This window comes from Eriocheir sinensis, chromosome 21 (genome assembly GCF_024679095.1).
Source record: "Eriocheir sinensis breed Jianghai 21 chromosome 21, ASM2467909v1, whole genome shotgun sequence".
Classification (NCBI taxonomy): domain Eukaryota; kingdom Metazoa; phylum Arthropoda; class Malacostraca; order Decapoda; family Varunidae; genus Eriocheir; species Eriocheir sinensis.
Window position 1 is genome coordinate 13,238,811 of NC_066529.1, and position 22,976 is coordinate 13,261,786.

The 22,976-nt window shown below is 43.5% G+C and overlaps 1 protein-coding gene and 1 long non-coding RNA gene across 2 annotated transcripts in view; one reads left to right on the forward strand and one right to left on the reverse strand.

Moving 5' to 3' along the window:
- The window catches only part of LOC127001713 (uncharacterized), an 81,900-nt gene that overhangs the window by 25,518 nt on the left and 33,406 nt on the right, over positions 1-22,976 (reverse strand). Inside the window, exons 2-3 of the long non-coding RNA XR_007755409.1 lie at positions 3,568-3,703; positions 3,286-3,383 (exon numbers count right to left, since the gene is read on the reverse strand). This is a non-coding gene — a long non-coding RNA (uncharacterized LOC127001713). The remainder of the gene's footprint in view (positions 1-3,285; positions 3,384-3,567; positions 3,704-22,976) is intronic.
- The window catches only part of LOC127001712 (uncharacterized), a 101,036-nt gene continuing 83,046 nt past the window's right edge, over positions 4,987-22,976 (forward strand). Inside the window, exon 1 of the mRNA XM_050866810.1 lies at positions 4,987-6,408. Coding sequence (XP_050722767.1) covers positions 6,397-6,408 — 12 coding nt within the window. The 5' untranslated portion in view covers positions 4,987-6,396. The remainder of the gene's footprint in view (positions 6,409-22,976) is intronic.

Sequence of the window (22,976 nt, forward strand, 5' to 3'; positions counted from 1 at the left end):
TAAAATTAATGTTCTTTCGCCGCTGCCTTGTTCCCTTTATTATCTAATTCACTTTTCGTTTTTTTTTTCTATATATCTTTTTCTCAGCTTTCCGTCGGTGTAATCGGAGTGATGGTCGCGGCATCGTCCCGACACTTGACAAGTGGCTGAGTTAAATGTTATGTTGTTTTGGTAAAAGTCACGTTACTTTTGTGTTGTTTTGTGAGTAATGCTCCGCTTTTTTCTTATTTTTAGTCCACTGTCTTTTTCTTTTTACTTTCATTTTCCACCTGCATTTTTTCGCACTCTTCATCATCGTCCGCATTTCTGACTAAAGGACGCGCTTTTTTCCTATTCCACGTTGTATGTTTTTTTCCATTCATTTTTAGATACATGACAAAAGTTCTCTGGCGTTTTTCTAACCATTTTCTATTTGTTATTTTAGTTATTCTGAGAAAAAAAAATCCAACAGTACAAAAGTGATCTGCATGTTGATGGGTCCGTGAGTTAGTGCAATACTTTATTGAAGACAGTGCTTGTGGTTTGATATACTTTCGTCTAGTCAAAAGTGTTGATTCGGTACGTTATTGGAAGTTTCTGTAATTGCACTTATTTTTAGTTTTTTAAGCACACAGAATACCATCCCATGACCCTTTTCGTATGATTTTACTGACCCTTTTTGTATGTTTCAGGCACACTGAAGCACGGCGCCAACCTGACGACTTAATAATTCCCCCCACAGCTCAGGTCACCAGTAGCGTAAGTTAAGGGTAGTAATTTCCTCTTATTTCTCTCTTTACTGTAAAATTTCCATGTCCCTTTCTTCCTTAAAGGCACATGGTGTTCTCTTCTAACTAGTTCCTGCCGGCACGTTGCTGGAGGGAGAGGTGGGTGGGGAGGAGCCTTCATCTATTCTATCCTGTCCTACCACACGTAGATTACTAGTAGTAGCGGTAGTAAACAGACACCCTCGCCATAGACCGCCAGGTCTTCTGGTGTCTGTTCTTCCTATGTATTCCTATGTAGTCCTATATGTATTATAACATATTCACTCCAGACTCTCTCAAGTATTCACATAGAGATAAACCACTTAAACAGAATTCAAAACTTAAGCTGCTTCCATTAAAGCAAAGAGTGCCGGCAGCACGAAAGAATGAATATAAAAAGTGAGTTTGTGACCATGTTAAACTCACTTACTCGCAGACACGTGCATTCGCATCTTTCAAGCAAGCCGTGACGTGATTAATTCAAGAGTTGCGAGCATTCAGTTAAGTTTGCAGACAGAGGCGCGTCTGAAAGTTTTGGAAGATTCACTTGTGACAATGGCTGAGTGCGGAGGGCGGCGGTTGGTGAGGGCAAGGACCGGAGGAAGGAAAAGATAAAGAGAAACAGCTGGAGAGGAAGGACGTAATCGTAATGCCTTGTGCGAAAATAAATAGGAATAGGGACGATAATGATGAGAAAATACGTAAAAATATAGAGGGAAGAAACAAGATAATAATTACCATGCAGAATAAAATATGACGGAACATCCAAAGAGACGAAAAAGAAACAAAAGGGAAACGATAGCGTCAAGAAGTCATGACGATCTCTGAGTTCAATACAGTATTTGGAGGCGAGTTCCACGATATGCTATAACTTAAAAATTTGGCTAGTATAAAAATAAATATCTGAAAATACTTTACAATTTTGATTAAAGGAAAACCTGATTAACCAACTTAACTGAAAAGGTGGCGAAACCCTTGAACGCAATGGATGTCTATGATAATTAAATACCTTGCACAATAAGTAAGAGAACCAACTAAGCGGTGATGCTTAAGATTAAGGCCTATATTTGAAAGCATAAATTTTACATGATTTATTTTTATTTTCATTTTATTTTTTATTTTTTATTTTTTTTATTTTTATTTTTTTATTTTTTTTTACGTGCCAGCCTATAGCGCTGTTAGGCTTTCTTGAGGGGCCTGGATGGTAGTCGGCCCGCCAATCAGGGAACAGGCAAGTGTTATATTGAGGCGCCATCTTTTCTTGGCTCATGCTGCCCCCCGGAGCTCGTTCTTGATTCACTTGGACGGTTTCCTCTAGAGTCCGGGTTGATGGGTGGTCTTTGGGACAGCATGTGGGTAGTCTAAAGTCACTCGGCGGTGACTGAAAAATCCCAGGTGATAGCGGCGGATTCAAACCCGTGTCGTCCATCACGCGGTGAATGCGGGACCCGCACACTAACCACTCAGCTTTCTTGGTGGGGCCTGGGGGTTGGCGCAACCCGTTACGGCGCAGGCGAGTGTTTTATAGTGGCGCCATCTTGCTCGGTCAAAAAGGTTTAAATGAGTCTGCCGCAGAGATAAGCGGCGGTGATCAATACTCATAATGTGGCAACGAAAAGGGAATAACAGGAACTGAATCCAATATTATCATTACGGATTTTTTTACACACACGGATAAGTCCAATTTTCTGTGGAGGCAATAATGCCACCAACCGCAGGTGAGACTCAGAAGTTAGCTTATTCTTAACCACGGTTAGAGATTGCATCACCCTAGGGTGATTATGACAAATAAATCAAGATCCTCTTAAGATAACAACGGCTCTTCGATGGATTCAACTTCATACTTCACTGAAACACTGAGGCATTTTCTTGAAGGGAGCCAATTGTGGCATACACAGACGTATCACCGACAGTAGTTATTTCAGAAAATATAAAGAAAATACTGAAAGAACCACCAAAAACTACACGCTATCTAATTCCACTTAAAAATTCAGGGATTGTACCAAAACAGTAGTAGTAGTAGTAGTAGTAGTAGTAGTAGTAGCAGCAGCAGCAGCAGCAGTAGCAGTAGTGGTGGTGGTAGTAGTAGTAGTAGTAGTAGTAGTAGTAGTAGTAGTAGCAGCAGCAGCAGTAGCAGTAGTGGTAGTAGTAGTAGTAGTAGTAGTAGTAGTTAGTATTCGCAGTTGTATCAGTAGTAATATTTGTTGTAGTAGTAGCAGCAGCACAAGAAACTGAAATATATTCAGTTCAAAAATAGTCTAAAAAGTCCAAAAACAACAATCACAACCACCATAACCACCACCACCACAACCACGACCGCCAACACCACCACCATCACCACCACAACAACAACGACAACGACAACAACCACAACCACAACAATATCGCTTACCATTATCAACGTGCAGAATATTGTCGAAATCTGTAAACAAATTAGAAATCTCTCTCTCTCTCTCTCTCTCTCTCTCTCTCTCTCTCTCTCTCTCTCTCTCTCTCTCTCTCTCTCTCTCTCTCTCTCTCTCACCCATAAATCCCTCACCTGCTGCCGTTCGCTTCTCCAGGTAACAGATCGCTCGCCTGATTATCGAGTGAGCGACGCCGAGGCCGGGGAGACACATTGGCGGGGATGGATGGATGCTGAAAATTTAAAAAGAAAAACTACGTTAAAAAATGTATTGATTTGATAAAAGGAAACGAGAGGAAACTATGAAAAAATGTACTGAAATCGCAAGAGACTAATGAATATAAAAAGAACAGCATAGACCAGTCAAGGATCATTGCTTCCTTGATGTCCCCTCCCAAAAAAATCAATCCTATTCACCTTGACGAAGAAATCAAGCCACCGATCCGTCCTCGTCCTTGTAGTGTCTTGTCCTTGTCACTCTCAGGAAACATTCATCTTCTCTTCTTCGTTGACTTGAAAATGACAATTCCAGGAACCTTCTCATTCTTCCATCCTGAAGACAGAACGATGGAGTTAATTTTAAAGAAACAGAAATAACAAAAACAAAAGCACACACACACACACACACACACACACACACACACACACACACACACACACACACACACACCCACGCACGCACGCACGCACACACACACACACACACACACACACACACACACACACACACACACACACACACACACAAGTAAACGCGCACACACACACGGGTACACGCACACACGCACATGTCTAATTTTCTTGCTCTTTACAATCCACACTTCATTATCTTTTGAGGTGAGAAGACGAGATGTAACGGAAGGAAGAAAGGAGGTAACGGACGCGGTAGATGCACACGTGATAGGAGGAGGAGGAGGAGGAGGAGGAGAAGGAGGAGGAGGAGGAGGAGGAGGAGGAGGTAAGCAGAGCAGAGCGTCATGATAGTGAAGTCATTATACCTACAAGTGGGAGATGCACGGATAGATGGAAAAGATAAATAGATAGAAAGAAAATTGCAACTTCACCAATGTTATAAAAGTTAGAACCTGCCGTTACTGACGTTATTATATTCTTTAGTATTGCTAATTCTAAAATTCTGTCATTATTATATCTATTTTATCGCAGTTATAATTTTTACATCAATGCTCTGTTCCCCCCCTTCCAGGCCGAAGTTTTCCTCCTAGAGACAAAAAATAAAACATCTCTTCAATAAAACTGGATAGAATATTTTTGTTTTTGCTCATGTAATATTCTGTTGTTGATGCAGTAAAAGTGGAAGTAAAATAAACAGCAGCAGGAGCATTATTCTTATCCTTATTCTTACATCATTATTATTCAAGTAGTAGTAGTAGTAGTAGTAGTAGTAGTAGTAGTAATGTTGCTATTTTTGTTGTGTTGTGGCACTAGTTTTTGTTGGTGTTGAGGTTATTTTTGTTGTTGTTGTTGCTGTTATTATTTCTGGTCCTTGCTGCTACACACTCTGATTGGGAAACAGTTTTGACCGTAAGAATAAAACAATTTACGCTCACTTAACTGCAGCACCAAGCTTGAAAATTTATCTACGTTCTCTCTCTCTCTCTCTCTCTCTCTCTCTCTCTCTCTCTCTCTCTCTCTCTCTCTCTCTTTTACGTTGTGGAACGCGCGCGTGGACACACACACACACACACACACACATACACACACACACACACACACATACACACACACATTCCGTAGAACTGATGGCACATCCTAAGGGCAACGAAAGGAGAGGAGGAAAAAAAAAGGTTGAGGAGGAGGTGGAGAAGAAAAAGAAAATGTAGAGGCAATAATGATGAGATGAGAACGACGAGGACGACAACTTTGATGATGGTGCTAATGATGAAAAAGAAGCAACTCGGAAATAAGAAAATGAACCAGGAGCTATGGAGGAGGAGGAGGAGGAGGAAGAGTCATGAGGGGCAAACAGAAGTCGTCGCAGCAGCACAAGTCGTCCCGTCAGCGGCGAGCCAGTCAGTCGCTCCGAGACGCCCGGTTCATCAGGTTGTGCGGGGCAGCGGCGAACAGAGGAGGGTCCAGCGTGCGCCTTGCGGGACTCCAGGCTCGGTCAAGGAACTCTGTCGCGGTGCCTTGGGTGTGCGCGCTGCCACCCTGCCACTCATTCACCCTCCGCGCCGGCTTGAAGCTGGCTGACTAAACTGGCGTCGTTCCCTAGGCGGTGGGTGTTCTGCGGCCTAGCCCGTTTGCATAAATAACCATAAACAAGCCGTAACTCAAGGGGCGAAGCGTGGTTATTACTTCCTGTTTGGTTTCTAGAGATGATCCGGTCCTTTAACGGAGTGTAGCATAGCTGGAAACTGTGTGTGAGTACGTGTGTGCGTGTGTGGGTGGCCCTCGCAGTCCCAGTCCCCTCGGGAAGGCCGCCACATACGGTCCGCACCCTCACGCCGCGCACTCAGGCACCTATAACCAAACATTTATCACTAACATCCGCTGTGGATCCTGGAATCTCACTGCCACCCTTTACTCAAGAGAATTTATAACTATTTTTGAGGCGAGCGGTTTATTTCTGGATGTAGCACAAAGCTGGGTGCAACTGAACACTGAATCTATACCCGGGCGTTCACGTAATCGACCTCAATTTTTGTGCGAGCGGGAGAAGAGGAGAGAAGAACAGCGCAGAGCAGAAGAAAGGAGACAGAGAGGAGCACATCACCGGTTTGACCTTGAATCGTGTCATAGAAAATAAGAGCCGCGAAAGCTCATTTCCCACAGTGTTTTCTTAACCAAACTATATTGCAGTAACTTTTAAAAGAAACTAAAGGAAAAAAAAAGACTGAAACGAGGAAGAAAACCCCACTGTTCTCTTTCATTAACTCGCGTCTCGTAAATGTTTTATATCAAAGCGATTAAGGCACAGCAAAACACTTAACATATATGCAAGTTGACGGGAGACGAAAAGCGTCGCAGCGGCGGTCCCGCTAGGCGAGTGTTATCCTGTGTTGGTTTTACTGCCGTCAGACGCGTTCCTGCCACAATACACCTGCTGGCCTCACCGCTCCACCGACACCACCTGTTCACCGCCCGCCTCCGCCTGCTCTTCACCCACCTTCTCCTCCGCTCCGTCCTCAGTGTCCTTGTCCTCGCTCCTCGGGCCCTCCACGCGCGGCCTTCAGGAACGTGTCAGTGAACGTGTTGCGTGTGGATGACTTGAAGCGTCAGCCTCTCATGGGAACCTCCGTAAGTATTACACGACCGTTGTGCCGTTGTCTCTGTCTCTGTTTCTGTCTTTGGATGTCTGTGTGGTGTGCCTCTGGATGCGCCTCTGTATATACTGGCTAGCACGTCCGGGAGTATATCCATCTAGAAATTATCCAGTCTCTGTTCGAATCTCATGCAGACAGTAGTAACACGCACATCCACCGAATTGTTCTTCCCACGCAGACAGGGACGAACAGGGACCAGGGGAAACACGGGGAAGGAAAGGAAACTATGGGGAAGCGGATGTCCCAGTGAGTCGTGTGCTGGGGTGAGGGAAGCTAATCCAGTGCGGCTCAGAGGCCAGAGGGTCGTTGCGGAGAGGCGAGGCAACAATTATATTAAAGGAAATGGCCCCGACTCTTCCTTTCTCCCAGCCTCCCTAAATCTGGCCGTCAATCTCAATCTCTCTCTCTCTCTCTCTCTCTCTCTCTCTCTCTCTCTCTCTCTCTCTCTCTCTCTCTCTCTCTCTCTCTCTCTCTCTCTCTCTCTCTCTCTCTCTCTCTCTCTCTCTCTCTCTCTCTCTCTCTCTCTCTCTCTCTCTCTCTCTCTCTCTCTCTCGTTCTCTCTCTCTGACCCGTGGGCGGCTGCATAACTGTATTGCCACTGATGGAACAGATATAAATCATTCGGTGACGCCCCTCCTGCTTCACTTTACCGTCCCGGCCAGAGCGCCTCATGTCCGGAGCAAACAAATGGGCAGAAATATATATAAGAAAGGCAGATAGATGCAAATGTAAAGGTAAAGTTGGGGGCATACGCTATATGTATATGGATAAATAAAAAAGATGGATAGACAGACATATAAGAACACACACATATAAGAACACACATTAGAAAGACACACACAAACATGGATAAGGAGATACTAAGCTGAGTTGTCGATAGATAGATATATAAGTAAAGACACATAGATAGATAGGTAGATGGATAGATACAAATACTGTTACGGGAAAATGGAGAGAGACAGCTACAGACAGAACTTTTCATATGATAATCTACTTCATATTTATATTGTAAAGAATGATGAAACGGGAAGGATTCAAGCCTACCTATGTTGGGTCATACCTGGAGGACACACACACACACACACACACACACACATTCTTTTCCATCAACTTTTCGTGTTCAGCCCGTCGTTATTACGTGGTGTGTGTGTGTGTGTGTGTGTGTGTGTGTGTGTGTGTCAGCGTTCTTTTATAGACAATGGTGATGGGGAGGGAGCAGATGAGGTATGTTGTGAGGTAATTGACAAAAAAACGATGCAATGTTTCATCATACAAAAAAGAACAATTGGTACAACTAATGGTACTGCTGCTGCTACTTTTACTACTACTACTACTACTACTTTTTTTTTTTTTTTTTTTTTACGTCGCTGCCTGTTGCGCCGGTAGGCATCTTCCTGGTGGGTCCTGATGGTCGGCCCAAGGCTTCTTCCAGGTGGGGCCTGATGGTCCTTCTTCAGGTGGGGCCTGATGGCTTCTTCCAGGTGGGGCCTGATGGTCGGCCCAGCCCGTTCTGGCGCAGGCGAGTGTTTTATAGTGGCGCCATCTTGCATTGGCTCATGCTGCCCCCCGGAACTCGTTCTTGATTCGCTTGGACGGCTTCCTCTAGAGTCCGGGTTGATGGGTGGTCTTCAGGACAGCATGTGGGTAGTTTTAAGCCACTCGGCGGTGACTGAAAAATCCGAGTGGTAGCGTGGGGATTCGAACCCGCGTCGTCCATCACGCGGTGAATGTGGGCCCAGTACTCTACCAATTCGGCCACCGCCTACTACTACTACTACTACTACAACTACTACTACTATTACTACTACTTCTACCACGACTACTAGTAGAACTACTACTACAACTACTACTACTACTACTACTACTACTGCTGCTGCTACTACTATAATCCAATCAAGATGTATGTCTAAGTTTCTTGCACGATATAAATCACATTAATGTCTTTATAAATTGCGCAAAAAGCATTAATAACTTTGCTGTGTGTGTGTGTGTGTGTGTGTGTGTGTGTGTGTGTGTGTGTGTGTGTGTGTGTGTGTGTGTGTGTGTGTGTGTGTGTTTAATCTCTCGTCTTTTCCTGCGTCGAGTCATAAATTAACTTGTTTCGCCTTTTCCTGTTTCACCTCTTCTGGAAGCGAATCCCGTTGTTCAGTCTGCTAGTGTTTATTTTCGCATTTTTTAAGTCTTCTGTTTGCTAAATCTCCTCCTCCTCCTCCTCCTCCTCCTCCTCATCCTCCACTCCTCTCTTTTGACCGTGTTTTATCTTCTCCATCCCCGTTCTTCTTCGTTCCTCCTGCATTATATCTCCTTCTCCTCCTCCTCCTCCTCCTGCTGCTCACCCCGCTGGCAACTGACAAATTGGCGGTGCTCGTCATGGGAGGAGGAGGAGGAGGAGGAGGAGGAGGAGGAGGAGGAAGAGGCGCCGGAGGAGAGAATGCATGTAACAGGTAACTATTTGAGGAACAAGAGGAGAGAGAGGAAGCATATCACTGGTGGTTGTCGAACGAACTGGAGCGGAAAAGGAACATGAAATATATTTAACGGAGGGAAAAAAGAAGGAAAGGAAGAGAAGGAAAGGAAACCAAACGAAAAGGAAGGTAATGGAGAAGAAGGAATAGAGAAAAAAGGAAAAGAATTCAAAGGAGAAAAAAAAGAGGTGAGAGGAAGAGAAGGGCGATGAAAAGAAAGGAATAGGTGAGGGAAAGGAAGAACAGGAAAGGGTGAAATGGTTCCGGAAGGATAATGAAGTGAATGAAAGAGATAGAAAAGAAAAATAAAGAGGTAAAAATTGGAATAGATGGGAAGGAAAAGAAAAGAAAGGGAAGAAAAGAGACGTGAAAGGGAGAGGAGTAATTGAAGGGAGAGGTAAGGGAAGGGGAGAACAGAAGAATGTGAAGTGGTAGGGGAAGAGTGAAGAAGTAAAGGAAAGGAAAATAGAAAAGGAAATAAATAAAAGAGAAGCGAAGGAGAAGGAAAAGGGAAGTGAAAAGAAGATAAGTTATGGAGAAAAGGGAGAAGTAAGGAAAGGGAAGAAAAGGAGAGTGAAGTAGTAAAGGAAGGGTAATGAGGTAAAGGAAAGAGGAGGGAAAGGAAGATAAGGGAATGGAATGGAATGGAAGAGAAGGGAAGAGAAAGGAAAGGGAAAAAACGGGAGTGAAAGAAAGAATAATGAAAAGAAATGAGAGGTAGGAGAAGGGATCAGAAGGAAAGGCTGAGAAGATAAAGGACAGGTAGTGAAGGAAAAAGAAGGAATGGGAGGGAAAGGGAAGAAGAGTAGAGGGATGGAAAAAAAGAAATGAAAGACCATCAATTAATAGAAAAAAATAGGGCCATGAATACGAAAAGGAGGGCAGAGATTATATACCTAGATTAAAAAAAGAGGAAAAGGAAGAGAATATAAGGAATTAGAAAGTATGTGTTAAAATAAACTAGAATATGAAGAAACTAAACAAATAAATAAAAAATGGAGTGGGGAGAGAAAAGATCAGCAAGCGATGGAAAAAGAAACGTAGATAAAAGGAGGAAATGGGAGACAAAGAAAGAAGGAAGAAAAAGAGATAAGGGTTGGGGGTGAAAACGAGAGGTGGAGAAGGAGAGAGGAAAGAGGAAGGAGAGATGAGGAGAGGAAGGAAGGGAGAGGTGAAAAGAGGAAGGAAGGAAACGATGGGAAGAGAAATGAAAGAAGAGAGGGAAGAGGAAGGAAAGGATAGATAGGCGAAGAAAGGAAAGAAAAAGAAAAGAAGAGATGGGAAGAGAAAGGAAATATGAGAATTGGAAGAAAATGAGAGATGGGAAGAGGAAGGAAAGGAGAGATGGGAAGAGGAACTAGAGAAGATATAGGAAGAAGAAGGAAAGAAGAGGTGGGAAGGGAAAGGAAAGAACAGCTGAGCAGAGGAAGGAAAGATGAAGAGAGAAAGAAAAGAATAGAACAGAGGATAGAAAAATGGGGAGAGGAAGGAAAGAGATGGGAAGAAGAAGGAAAGGAGAGATGAGAAGAGGAAGGAAAGAAGAGATGGGATGTGGAAGGAAAGGAAGAGAAAGGACGGAGAGGAAGAGGTTTAGGAGGAGGAAGTGGAGGAGGAGGAGGAGGAGGTGGAGGAGGGATGGTGAGGTTATCAAATCCTGTTAATACCAATCCATCATAATAATTAACTCCCACGCGACAGGTGATCCAGGTAAACACACTCTGGGCCGCCACGCCTGATGGGGCAGATTGATTGGGCAGCAGTGAGACGACTAATGTGCGTGTGGGGGAGGAGGGGGGGCGGGGGGCCGGGGGGAGGTAAACTGATTAGTGCTTGGGAGGCTGAAATTATGTGGTATGATTAATTATGAAAATGGATAATGGTGTTCCTAATATCACCACCACCACCACTACCACTATCATCACTACCACTACTACTACCACTACTACTACTACTGCTACTACTACTACTATTACTACGTCACATCCGCTAAGACACCCTCGCCCACGTTTTGGTTAATTCGTTCATGGTTATTTTTTTTTCTTGAGGTGTGGTTTTTCTCACGCGAAATAGCCATCCCGTTACGTGTATCCAAGGAGGAGGAGGAGGAGGAGGAGGAGGAGGAGGAGGAGGAGGAGGAGGAGGAGGAGGAGGAGGTGGTGTAAGATTCAAGCCCACTATCTTCATCATTTTCTTTTCCTTCTCTTTCTCCTTCTCCTCCTCCTCCTCTTCTTTTATTTCTTATTTCTTCTCCTCCTCCTCCTCCTCCTCCTCCTCCTCCAAGCCTTATATCAAAGCTATTCATTCTGGCTCGTCACCCACCGTCACCTAATTCTCTCTCTCTCTCTCTCTTTGACGACTTTATAGCCCCAGAAGATTGTTTTAATGTCTTGTTTATGTTATTATTGGGTCGTTTATATTTTTTATGGCTACTTCCAGTTTGTCGTCACGTGTTTTTACAGAAGTAGTAGTAGTAGTAGTAGTAATAGTAGTAGTGGTTTTGGTGGTAGCAGTAGTAGCGGTTTTGGTGGTAGTAGTAGTAGTAGTAGTAGTAGTAGTAGTGGTGGTAATAGTGGTAGAAGTAGTTGTAGTAGCAGTAGTGGTAGTAGCAGTAGTAGTAGTAGCAGTAGTAGTTGTAGTAGTAGTAGTAGTAGTAGTAGTAGTAGTAGTAGTAGTAGTAGTAGTAGTAGTGGTGGTGGTAATAGTGGTAGAAGTAGTTGTAGTAGCAGCAGTAGTAGTAGTAGTAGTAGTATTAGTATTAGTAGTAGTAGTAGTAGTAGTAATTTAAAGCAGAATATATATTAACAATATGATAATAGGAAGAATGAAGGATTTACTCTTTTATGGTTAACTTTTTTATTGCATGTAAATGTTGTTGTAAATATACTTGATTTGCGATATCATATTTCTCTCTCTCTCTCTCTCTCTCTCTCTCTCTCTCTCTCTCTCTCTCTCTCTCTCTCTCTCTCTCTCTCTCTCTCTCTCTCTCTCTCTCTCTCTCTCTCTCTCTCTCTCTCTCTCTCTCTCTCTCTCTCTCTCCCCAAAAAACCACCCTCCCAAACTTCCTCTTCCACACTCCTTCATTGTCACTCTCAAATCCTTCCCATCGTGGTATTCACTTTCGCTCACCTTCCCATCACCCCGCAGAAACCCTTCACCCCCTCTCCGACGACCCATCGATCACACCTTTTCATACTTACTACTAACCCAACCTATGCGGACCTTTTATCCCCCATCCCAGCTCCTTCCCACGAACTTCTCCATTCCTCCTCGTCCTTCTATCTCTCCCACTTCTTCTCCTCCTTTACCTCCTTTTCCACGCCCTCCTCCTTATCTTCTTGAGGTGGTGAGTGAGCGAAGCGACGCCCCCCCAGGTTTATGCTCCCAATTAGTAGATAGTGTTTTATTTGTTGTTTGTAAGGCTAACTAAGTTTCCTTCCACTAAAAAAAACAAAAATTGGTAAGATATTTTTGGTTGGAGTTCAATAAGTATTTCATGGCAGAATATTTCCGTAATTAAATAACTATTATGTTTATTTTATATTTATTTAGTTTCTCATTTGTTTCTCTCAATATTACTATTTTTGCATTATCTTCTTTTATTTATTGCAAACCATTCTATATTAATGATAGCCGCATTTTTTCCTCTCTTTCACACACACACACACACACACACACACACACACACAACAGGCACGCAACAGGTGGCTCTCGAGGCTGGCCACTTCCTCCTAGACTGTTCCCCGTTAGTGGCTCATCAATAACTCTCTCTCTCTCTCTCTCTCTCTCTCTCTCTCTCTCTCTCTCTCTCTCTCTCTCTCTCTCTCTCTCTTCCAACCGTAAAATCGCCCCTAACTTATTTGATTTTCTTTCATGCATTCCTGTTTTATTCTCTCTCTCTCTCTCTCTCTCTCTCTCTCTCTCTCTCTCTCTCTCTCTCTCTCTCTCTTCGACACTGAACCGATAGGCTTATTGTAACTATTTTCCGCTCCTCTTGAATACATTTTTCTTTCTTTATTAGTTCTCTCTTATTCGTGCTAGTATTTCTTCTGGACTTTTTTTTGTGAGTATTATTTGCTTTAGCGTCTCAGCTCTTTTTATTTTGTTTTTACTTGTGTTTTATTGTCCGTCTTTTGTTTTTATTGTTTAATGAATATTGAGTGAATTTGATGCTGTGTGTGTGTGAGAGAGAGAGAGAGAGAGAGAGAGACAATGGGCCCTAAATAACGCCTAATTGTCTTCGCGATATGGATGTCTCGCTCGGACAAATAAATCATCCTCCGAGAAGGTTCTTTCATAAATTAACTTTACAACGAAATTACTATCTTCATTCTCTCTCTCTCTCTCTCTCTCTCTCTCTCTCTCTCTCTCTCTCTCTCTCTCTCTCTCTCTCTCTTTGATATCATTCCATTACCTTATATATAAATACTACAGCACCTCCTTTTCCCTCCCTTTCTCCCTCCATTCTTCTTTCGTCCCTCTCTCTTTCCTCCATTTCCTTTCCTCTTCCCATTTCTCTCCCCCATCCGGTAACTCTTATTCGTCGACTCCTACATCTCGTTTTCCTCCTTAATACAATCTACAAAGCAAACCTTCCCCACAGCCGAACCAGAACACGGAAGTCAGTGTGTGTGTGTGTGTGTGTGTGTGTGTGTGTGTGTGTGTGTGTTTTCCCACGCGCACGTAATATGTTTCCACACGCATACATAAGCTTGGACACAGCGCGATAATTAAGTTACGTTATAGTCAGACGCACATTCGCTTTCAAATTACCTAAACACACACACACACACACACACACACACACACACACACACACACACACACACACACACACACAAAGTTTGCCGTCATGACCATTCATCTTCATTCTTCGTCTGTGTTCGTTTTCTCTTTGTTTCATTCTCTCATCCACTGCTTCATTATATTTGCTTACGTGGGTAAGTAAAGTTTACTCTCTCTCTCTCTCTCTCTCTCTCTCTCTCTCTCTCTCTCTCTCTCTCTCTCTCTCTAAGGGAACACAAGTCTGTGATTATGAAATTGATGTCAAACAAAGGAAAGTTCCAAGCTTATTCTCTTCCTCCTTCACCTCATTCTCTCCCTCCAGACTCTCTCTCTCTCTCTCTCTCTCTCTCTCTCTCTCTCTCTCTCTCTCTCTCTCTCTCTCTCTCTCTCTCTCTCTCTCTCTCTCTCTCTCTCTCTCTCTCTCTCTCTCTCTCTCTCTCTCTCTCTCTCTCATTGCGATTTGCCTCCTTTCTTTTCTCCTTTCCTCAGCAAGACATTTTCTATTATTTTCTTCTCTGCCTCACAGTTACCTCTTTCCTTCTTTACCTCTTTATCGCCTCCGTTTCTCATCCTAATCTGCCCACGGCCTCCCTCTCCATCATTCCTCACTTAAATTTCATGAGTCTCGTTTTTCCCTTACCGCTCCCTTATTTGACTCGATGTTTATCAAATGATATCTAATGGTGAGTATTGTATGAAGGTGGTGGTGTTGGTGGTGATGGTGGTGGAGGTGTTGTGGTGGTGTTGGTGATGGTAGTGGTGGTGATGGTTGTGGTAGTGATGGTGGTGGTAGTGTTGTTGTTGTTGTTGGTGGTGGTGGTGGTGGTGGTTATGGTAGTGGTGTTGGTCGTGATGCTGTTGGTTTTTTTTCTTCTTTTTTATTTGGTGGTGGTGGTGGTGGTGGTGGTGATGGTGGTGGGGCTTGTGAAAATTATATAAGGTTGGAAATGACCTGGCAGAGAGAGAGAGAGAGAACCAAATGCATAATAATCAGTGTTGGCTAACCGTACAACAATATACCGTGATTCTCTCTCTCTCTCTCTCTCTCTCTCTCTCTCTCTCTCTCTCTCTCTCTCTCTCTCTCTCTCTCTGTCAACAACAATTCAACATAACTGGTTTTGTCAAGCAATAAATCCATACAATGTAGAATAAAATAGAATCAAAGAAGAAAAAAGAAAAACAAAGTAAGTAAAAACACAGCAGAAAACCTTCAATCCGCGTTTTGGTTCCTTTACATATTGGATTTTTTTTACATATCCATTTATTTTTATTTATTTTGTTAACTAGGTAAACAACGCGATGTGAAACGAAAAAAAAAATACAGCACGAGAGAGAGAGAGAGAGAGAGAGAGAGAGAGAGAGAGTACTAAATCAAGATGCCTTTAATTCAGATGTTAAATTGTGAGAAATGTGAACCCCTCTCTCTCTCTCTCTCTCTCTCTCTCTCTCTCTCTCTCTCTCTCTCTCTCTCTCTCTCTCTCTCTCTCTCTCTCTCTCTTATTTTTCTTTCTTCAACTTTCCCATTCTCGGCCTCATTTTTTTTTCCATGCCTCCTCCTTGTTTTCCTCCCACTCATCTCTCCCTCTCCCTCCTGACCCTGTTCCCTCTTTCCCCCTCTCCCTCCTTCCCTCTAATTTCACTCCCTCATGCCTCCTCCTTGTTTTCCTCCCACTCATCTCTCCCTCTCCCTCCTGACCCTGTTCCCTCTTTCCCCCTCTCCCTCCTTCCCTCTAATTTCACTCCCTTATGCCTCCTCCTTGTTTTCCTCCCACTCATCTCTCCCTCTCCCTCCCGACCCTGTTCCCTCTTTCCCCCTCTCCCTCCTTCCCTCTAATTTCACTCCCTCATGCCTCCTCCTTGTCTTCCTCCCACTCATCTCTCCCTCTCCCTCCTGACCCTCTTCCCTCTTTCCCCCTCTCCCTCCTTCCCTCTAATTTTACTCCCTCATTCCTCCTCCTTGTGTTCCTCCCACTCATCTCTCCCTCTCCCTCCTGACCCTGTTCCCTCTTTCCCCCTCTCCCTCCTTCCCTCTATTTCACTCCCTCATGCCTCCTCCCTGTTTTCCTCCCACTCATCTCTCCTCCTCTCTCTCGACCCTCTTCCCTCCCTCTCTGCCTCCCTCACTCCCTATAATTTTACTCCCTCATGCCTCCTCCCTGTTTTCCTCCCAGTCATCTCCTCCTCTCCCTCCTGACCCTCTTCCTTCTTTCTCTCTCTCCTTCCTTCCCTCTAATTTCACTCCCTCATGCCTCCTTCTCCCCGTCTTCCTCCCACTCACCTCTCCTTCTCCCTCCTGACCCTCTTCCCTCTTTCCCCCTCTCCCTCCTTCCCTCTATTTCACTCCCTCATGCCTCCTTCTCCCCGTCTTCCTCCCACTCATCTCTCCCTCTCCCTCCTGACCCTGTTCCCTCTTTCCCCCTCTCCCTCCTTCCCTCTAATTTCACTCCCTCATGCCTCCTCCCTGTTTTCCTTCCACTCATCTCTCCCTCTCCTTCCTTCCCTCTAATTTCACTCCCTCATGCCTCCTCCCTGTTTTCCTTTCACTCATCTCTCCCTCTCCTTCCTGACCCTCTTCCCCTCCGTTCCCTTTTTCCCTCCTTCCCAAGCTCTCAACGTTTATTATATTGTTGTTTTCTGTCGTCGTGTTATCACAGCGTCTTCTTATTTGCATACAAAGAGGTGCTCGCTCTCCCGCTGCCCGGCAAAACGTTGTCGCGCTGAAGAAAACTGTCGTGCGCGCGCTCAACCCATTTTAATTTATGCATTTCTTTCTCTCAAGCGTGGAAGCAGGGCAAATATACCTTAATACGCTCATACCTTACGTTTTCCTTTTTCTTTAGGACGGGGACTAATTTCTGAATATTACTGTGAAGAAGCAGCTCGTGGGGGGGGGGGGTATTTTCTGATGGGAGTGAGTGGCCTCGTGGGATGGAAACAGGTTGCGCGTTTTTGTGGCCTTTCCGGAGAGATTCGATCCTGTTGAGGGACGTCAGCGGCGACACGGGAGGATTTTTGTAGCATAGCAGGACGTATACGATTATTCTCCTCTTTTTTCTTCTTTTCCTTCTTGTTTTTGTTCTTGTTCTCCTTTCCTTATTTCTTGTTCTTCCTCTTTTTTTCTTCTTTTTGGCGTCATTATCTTATTGTCGTTATTATTGCTACTTTCGTTATTATTATTATTATTATTATTATTATTATTATTATTATTATTATTATTATTATCATTATTATTATTATCGTTATTATTCCTCGCTTCATCTGTATGCTAAGCTTCGAATTTCCATGGAAACTCAGAACTGCAGAAATTAATTACGATATTCAATTAGACGCCCCCCCAAAACACACACACACACACACACACACACACACACACACACACACACACACACACACACATCAAGGCCAACTTTGAAATCAGGTATGTCTATAAATTTTTCCCTGGTATTACGCATCTGGGAGGGATTGTAGGCACTTGCCATCTCCACGTGTCGGCAGGTCGGAATATATTTAGTTTTATACATACGTCGCCTCAAAGCCCAAGCTCCTCCCTAATACTCTTCAAGTTCAATGCTGCGTCAAAGTCGGGAGTGCTATTAGACCGCACGCGTGTGATCTCCAGCCTCTCAGCAGCCGCCTGGAACCCTTGAGGACCTTAACACGAGGCCCTGCGAGCACCGCTTCCCTACACGACCTCTCGACAACTGTACGACGAAAGACATTTTTCTCAACGCCTAATAGTAGTACTAGTAATAATAATGATAATGACAGTAATAATAATAGCAAAACACAAATAATAACAAATGATAAACAAACAAAGCATTACACAAAGAAAGGTACAAACGAAGCGTCGATACCAAACTGCGCCTTTCCTCCAGTGAAAAAAAGATAAACTATTGTGCAGTCCCCATCTTTCTCTCTCTCTTTCTCTTTCTCTCTCTCGCCCACAACGCCCACTCTTAGATGCACGTGTCCGATTTTCCTTCGTCCCTGGTGATAAATCCAACGCCGCTTCCTTCTCTGCCGTGCCTTTGTTCTCTGCCTCTGTGCTGTTCTCTCGCTGTTCTCTCTCTCTCTCTCTCTCTCTCTCTCTCTCTCTCTCTCTCTCTCTGCCTATTCGGGTGTTATCCTATTCTCTACCTTTCTTTATTCGTTCGAGTTCTCGATTTACCTTCTCCGTATTCTCGTTTTCGTTTATCTATCTATTTTCCTACTCCATATTTATCTATTTCCTTTTTACTATGGTCCGGGAATGTTTTATTTTTTCCCCTCTGTTCGCTTGTGTTCAATTATCCTCTTTTTTCATGTGCGCGGACGCGTAACCCAATCCCTGTATTTCTCTTTTATTATTAACTGGACATGCTTCCCTTTTATTTGTGTTCCCATGTCCAGCGTTTGGCGTTTGTCGGGTATTTCCCTTTTTGTTCGAGTGTGTTTTCCTCCCACTGCCTCCCTTCCCTCCCTTCATCCCTCACCCTCTGTTTGCCAAGTCCTTGATCCGAATTCCCTCTTTTTTCCCAGATCGTATTCCCTTTTTCAGTTCTCCGTGGTGGTCCTTTTCATTTTATAGCCTTTTATTTTGTCGGCCGAGGTCAACAACAGGTATTAAAGATTCAAGATTTTTCCGTCACACATTCATTCATTCACTCGTTCACTCATGCATTGAAAACCACGGCAAACAAAAAGGAGAATTGCATCGTCTTAAAAAGCTTTCCAATGTCTTCGTTGCAAAAGTTTCATGGTTTTATTTTCGTGAGCGTGTGTTTTGGAAAAGAGAGAGAGAGAGAGAGAGAGAGAGAGAGAGAGAGAGAGAATTGTGGGATTTTAACGATTACTTTATTTCCCTAACTCCAAATTTGGGTCTGTAATCGTTTTGCCTTTCGCTTCTTTCCCTTTCTATGCAGTTTTACTTTTTTTTGTTTCCTTGCCGCCTTCATTGATAAGAATAAAGGAAATCCCTCTACTGTTTTTTTTCTTCATAACTGACAATGATTCTTTCCCTTATCATTATTCCCTATATCAATTGCCTTCAGAAATAACAAAATTCATCGGTCATTGGAAAGTGAGTCGATATTTTATTTCCTTCGCGTGACCTCCCTGTGAAACCGTGGTCTCATTTCCTCGATGATCACTCAACTAAATGATGTACGTAATAATAATGGTAATAATGATATGTGTGTGTGTGTGTGTGTGTGTGTGTGTGTGTGTGTGTGTGTGTGTTACGGTATCGGGGGACGAGGAGAAGCATCATCATCATCATCAGCATCAGAAGCAACACTGAAACATTTAATTAGTGGGAGATTTCTTGTTTGTCGCTCCAATAATTAATTTGTTGACGAGTGTGTCCTCGGCCGCGCGACAGACAGTAATTGTTTTTGTCTGCAACGCTACGGTACTTGTGTCGAGAGGAAGAAGGAGAAGACGAAGAAGAGGACAAAGAAGAAAGGGAAAAGGCAACAAAACGGAGGAGAGACATGAAAAGCAAGACGAAGATGAAAAATGGAAAAGAAAAACATTGAGGAGATAAACAAAAAAGAAGACGAAGGACAAAGAAGAAAGGCAAAAGGCAACAAAACAGAGGAGAGACATGAAAAGAAAGACGAAGATGAAAAATGGAAAAGAAAAACATTGAGGAGACAGACAAGAAAAGAAGACGAAGAAGAAGAGAGAAGGACGGAAAAGAAGAGGAAAAATAGATAAAACAAGGAAAATAAGACAAAGAAGAGAGGAGGATGTAAAAAAAAGAAAAAAATGGAAAATAAAACATAAAGAAGGACGAAAAATATAGGAAAAAAAACCCATGGAGGAGAGTCAAGAAAAAGAAAGATAAGAAAAAGAGAGAAGGACATAAAAGAAGATAAAAAAATAGAGGAGAAAGACGAGAAAAAGAAGACGAAGAAGAAGAGAGAAGGTAGTAAAAGAAGATGAAATAAAAAAAACTGAGAAAGAGAAGAAAAAGAAGACGAAGAAGAAGAGAGAACGACGAGAAAGAAGAGGAAAAAGATAATGACATAGAGAAGACAGACAAGAAAAAGTAGACCTTGAAAGAAGAACAAAAATAAAGAAAAAGAAAAAGAAAAGACGAGAGAAATAAGAAAAAGAAGACGCAGTGAGGAAAATAAAAGAGAAGAGGAAAAAATAAAAGAACAAAGGAGAAAGACAATAAAAAAAGAAGAAAAGCGGAGGATGAAAAAGAGAAGGAAAAAGAAAAAGACGAGGAAAGAGAAGATGAAGAAAAAAGAATGAGAGAGGTGAACACAATACGAAAAGGAGGTGGTGGCGTATACAGTCACCCGCCAGTCACCCAAACAGTCAGTCAGTCAAGCTAATTCAAGGTTATGCTAACACTCTCTATACGTTGAAAGCTCGAGTTGCCATAACTGTACGGAAATCGACTATGATAACACTCCAAACTCCTTGACCCCCACTCTCTCTCTCTCTCTCTCTCTCTCTCTCTCTCTCTCTCTCTCTATAACATGACCCGTAATATCAAAGTTCTCTCTCTCTCTCTCTCTCTCTCTCTCTCTCTCTCTCTCTCTCTCTCTCTCTCTCTCCTTCGCTATAACATGACCCGTAATACCAAAGTTCTCGTTGCAAAGCGGATGGTATAAATACAACACAACGATATTTATAGAGGAGCAAAATAATAGTGAAGCCAACTAACGCAATACTCACAAAGGTACTCCACTCCCCTCCCCTCCATTCACTTCCACTCCAACTCCATTTTCCTCCGCGGCCTTACCTTACTTTAGCCTACGCCTTCAACACCTGTTGTGCCGCGATGGCTGTTATTACCGCGGCTTATTGCACGAAGGTAAGAGGTATTTGAGTACAGAGACAGAGAGATAGAGAAAAAGAGGGGTCAGTGATCTTATGAATCCCCCCCTCCCTCTCCCTCTCTCTCTCTCTCTCTCTCTCTCGCTCTCATTCTCCTGTCACTATCCAACTTATAATATTGGATTCGCTGTTTCTTCTGGGCTCTCTGGGTCATTAGCACCCAAACGACCTTATTGTCCGCCGAACTACAAAGGTCATTACGATCTTACCTGCGTTTTACCTGCCGCCCGTGAGAGGATATGAATATTAATACCTGAGAAATGAACAATACCTGGTTGGTTCTCTCTCTCTCTCTCTCTCTCTCTCTCTCTCTCTCTCTCTCAAAAGAAAGTAAAGGGCGAGTTAACTTAATCTGTGCTATCAAGGATGCCTTAAGAGAGAGAGAGTGTAAAGAGTTTCCGTCTGTGTTGTGTGTATTCAGGTTTAGAATTGCCTTCATTTCCTTCCTCTGCAAACTAACACCTGTAATGATGATGCTGTTGCACTCTCTCTCTCTCTCTCTCTCTCTCTCTCTCTCTCTCTCTCTCTCTCTCTCTCTCTCTCTCTCTCTCTCTCTCTCTCTCTCTCTCTCTCTCTCTCTCTCAACTCTAAATTCGTTTCCTTTCATTTACTCGTGTGATTCCATCCACTTCATGTACACAAAGCGGCTCGTGTGTGTGTGTGTGTGTGTGTGTGTGTGTGTGTGTGTGTGTGTCTTTTTTTCCCAATATTCATAGAAAATTTAGACTAAGAAGCTTTCTAAGGGCAACTCTTATACCTAAACACACACACATACACACACACACACACACACACACACACACACACACACACACCCCCCAAACCGCCCACCCACATTTATCTCACTCCCACGCTCGTTGTTATTCGGTGAACTCTCCACGTGTACGATTAACATATTTTCACCAAACTCTCATGGTCCTTTGTTTGACGCTGAGGCAGTGACACATACATTCACACACAAAACAAGAAAGATACACACACACACACACACACACACACACACACACACACACACACACACACACACACACACACACACACACACACACAAGAAAAAGAAACAGACACACCTACATTGCTTATCCATTTTTCTTTTTATCGTGTTTTTCTTAATACTCATCTTTTTCTTCTCTTTTTTTCTTACTACATCCTCCTCCTCCTCTTCTTCCTCCTCCTTTATTATAACCAATGTGGACACGATCTTCATTGAAATTAAAAATAAGTCTCGTAAAATAGTTGTTGGACTGATCTATAGACCGCCAGGGCAGACTCTTCATATCGAACACGCGTTAAGTGAATCAATATTAGAAACAAGTAGCCGTTGCGAGGCAGTAATTATGGGGGACTTTAACTTGCCAGTGATAAGATGGGGCGAACCGTTGAACTCTCATACAGGGCGTAAGGATCATCAGGTCTGCTGTTGTTTGTTCTTCCTTTGTGTTCCTCCTCCTGCACCTCCTCCTCCTCCTCCTCCTCCTCTTTCTCTTTCGAGCCACCTTCATATCCCCAGCCCACCAAAATTACGCCCATAAAACATTCGCAGGGAACACCCACCCATAAGTCACACAGCCCACGACCCACAGCACACCACCCACTCACAAACCCACAAACAACCGACCATTTTTTACACTCCTGTGCACTAACTCAACCCCCTCCTCTCCCTTCTTCCCCACCTACCACCCCTCACTACTCACCCCCACCCCCATACCACACACTCACCTATCTACCTTCTCACCTGTTCACGTCCTCAGTTTTTTTTTTCTATCGACCCATCGGTATTTTTTCCACCACCTACCGGTTACACCATAAATCTATATATCATGTTTTAGATCTATACCTTCTACTTCTTTTTCTTGGGATGTCTTTACTGTCCATTGTTCTCCCTTACTTCTTCCTCTTCGCAGCACGCCTCACCTCTCCTAAGCCTCACGTTCTCCAAATCTCCCCAAAATTTCTCTTCACCCAACTTCTTCCTGCCCATTGATGACGCCCCCCCTTCTTTTCTCTCCCTCATTACATCCATAATATATATAATCTTCTCTTATTCCCTCCCATTTACGTACATTCATACCTCTCCTCCGCCTCACGTCCTCCTACCTACCCACAATTTTATTCACGCCCAACTTTTTCAGACCAAGGGTTTCTTTTCCGCTTCCTCCTCTCCCTCTTGTCCATCCAACTTTTTCCTCTCCATCCTGTCGATCCATCTTTTTCCTCTCCTTTTTCACCCGTCTCTCTCTCTCTCTCTCTCTCTCTCTCTCTCTCTCTCTCTCTCTCTCTCTCTCGTCCATTCACCTTTCTCGTTTCCTCCACGCATCCACTTTCTTATCACCAACAGTTCTCTCAGCCACATTTATGTCCTACGCCTCCACCTGTCCACTCCACCTTCCACTGCAGTCCTTCCTCCCACCCACATCCACATATCCGTACGTGTTCTCAACCACTGACTCACAAACAACTT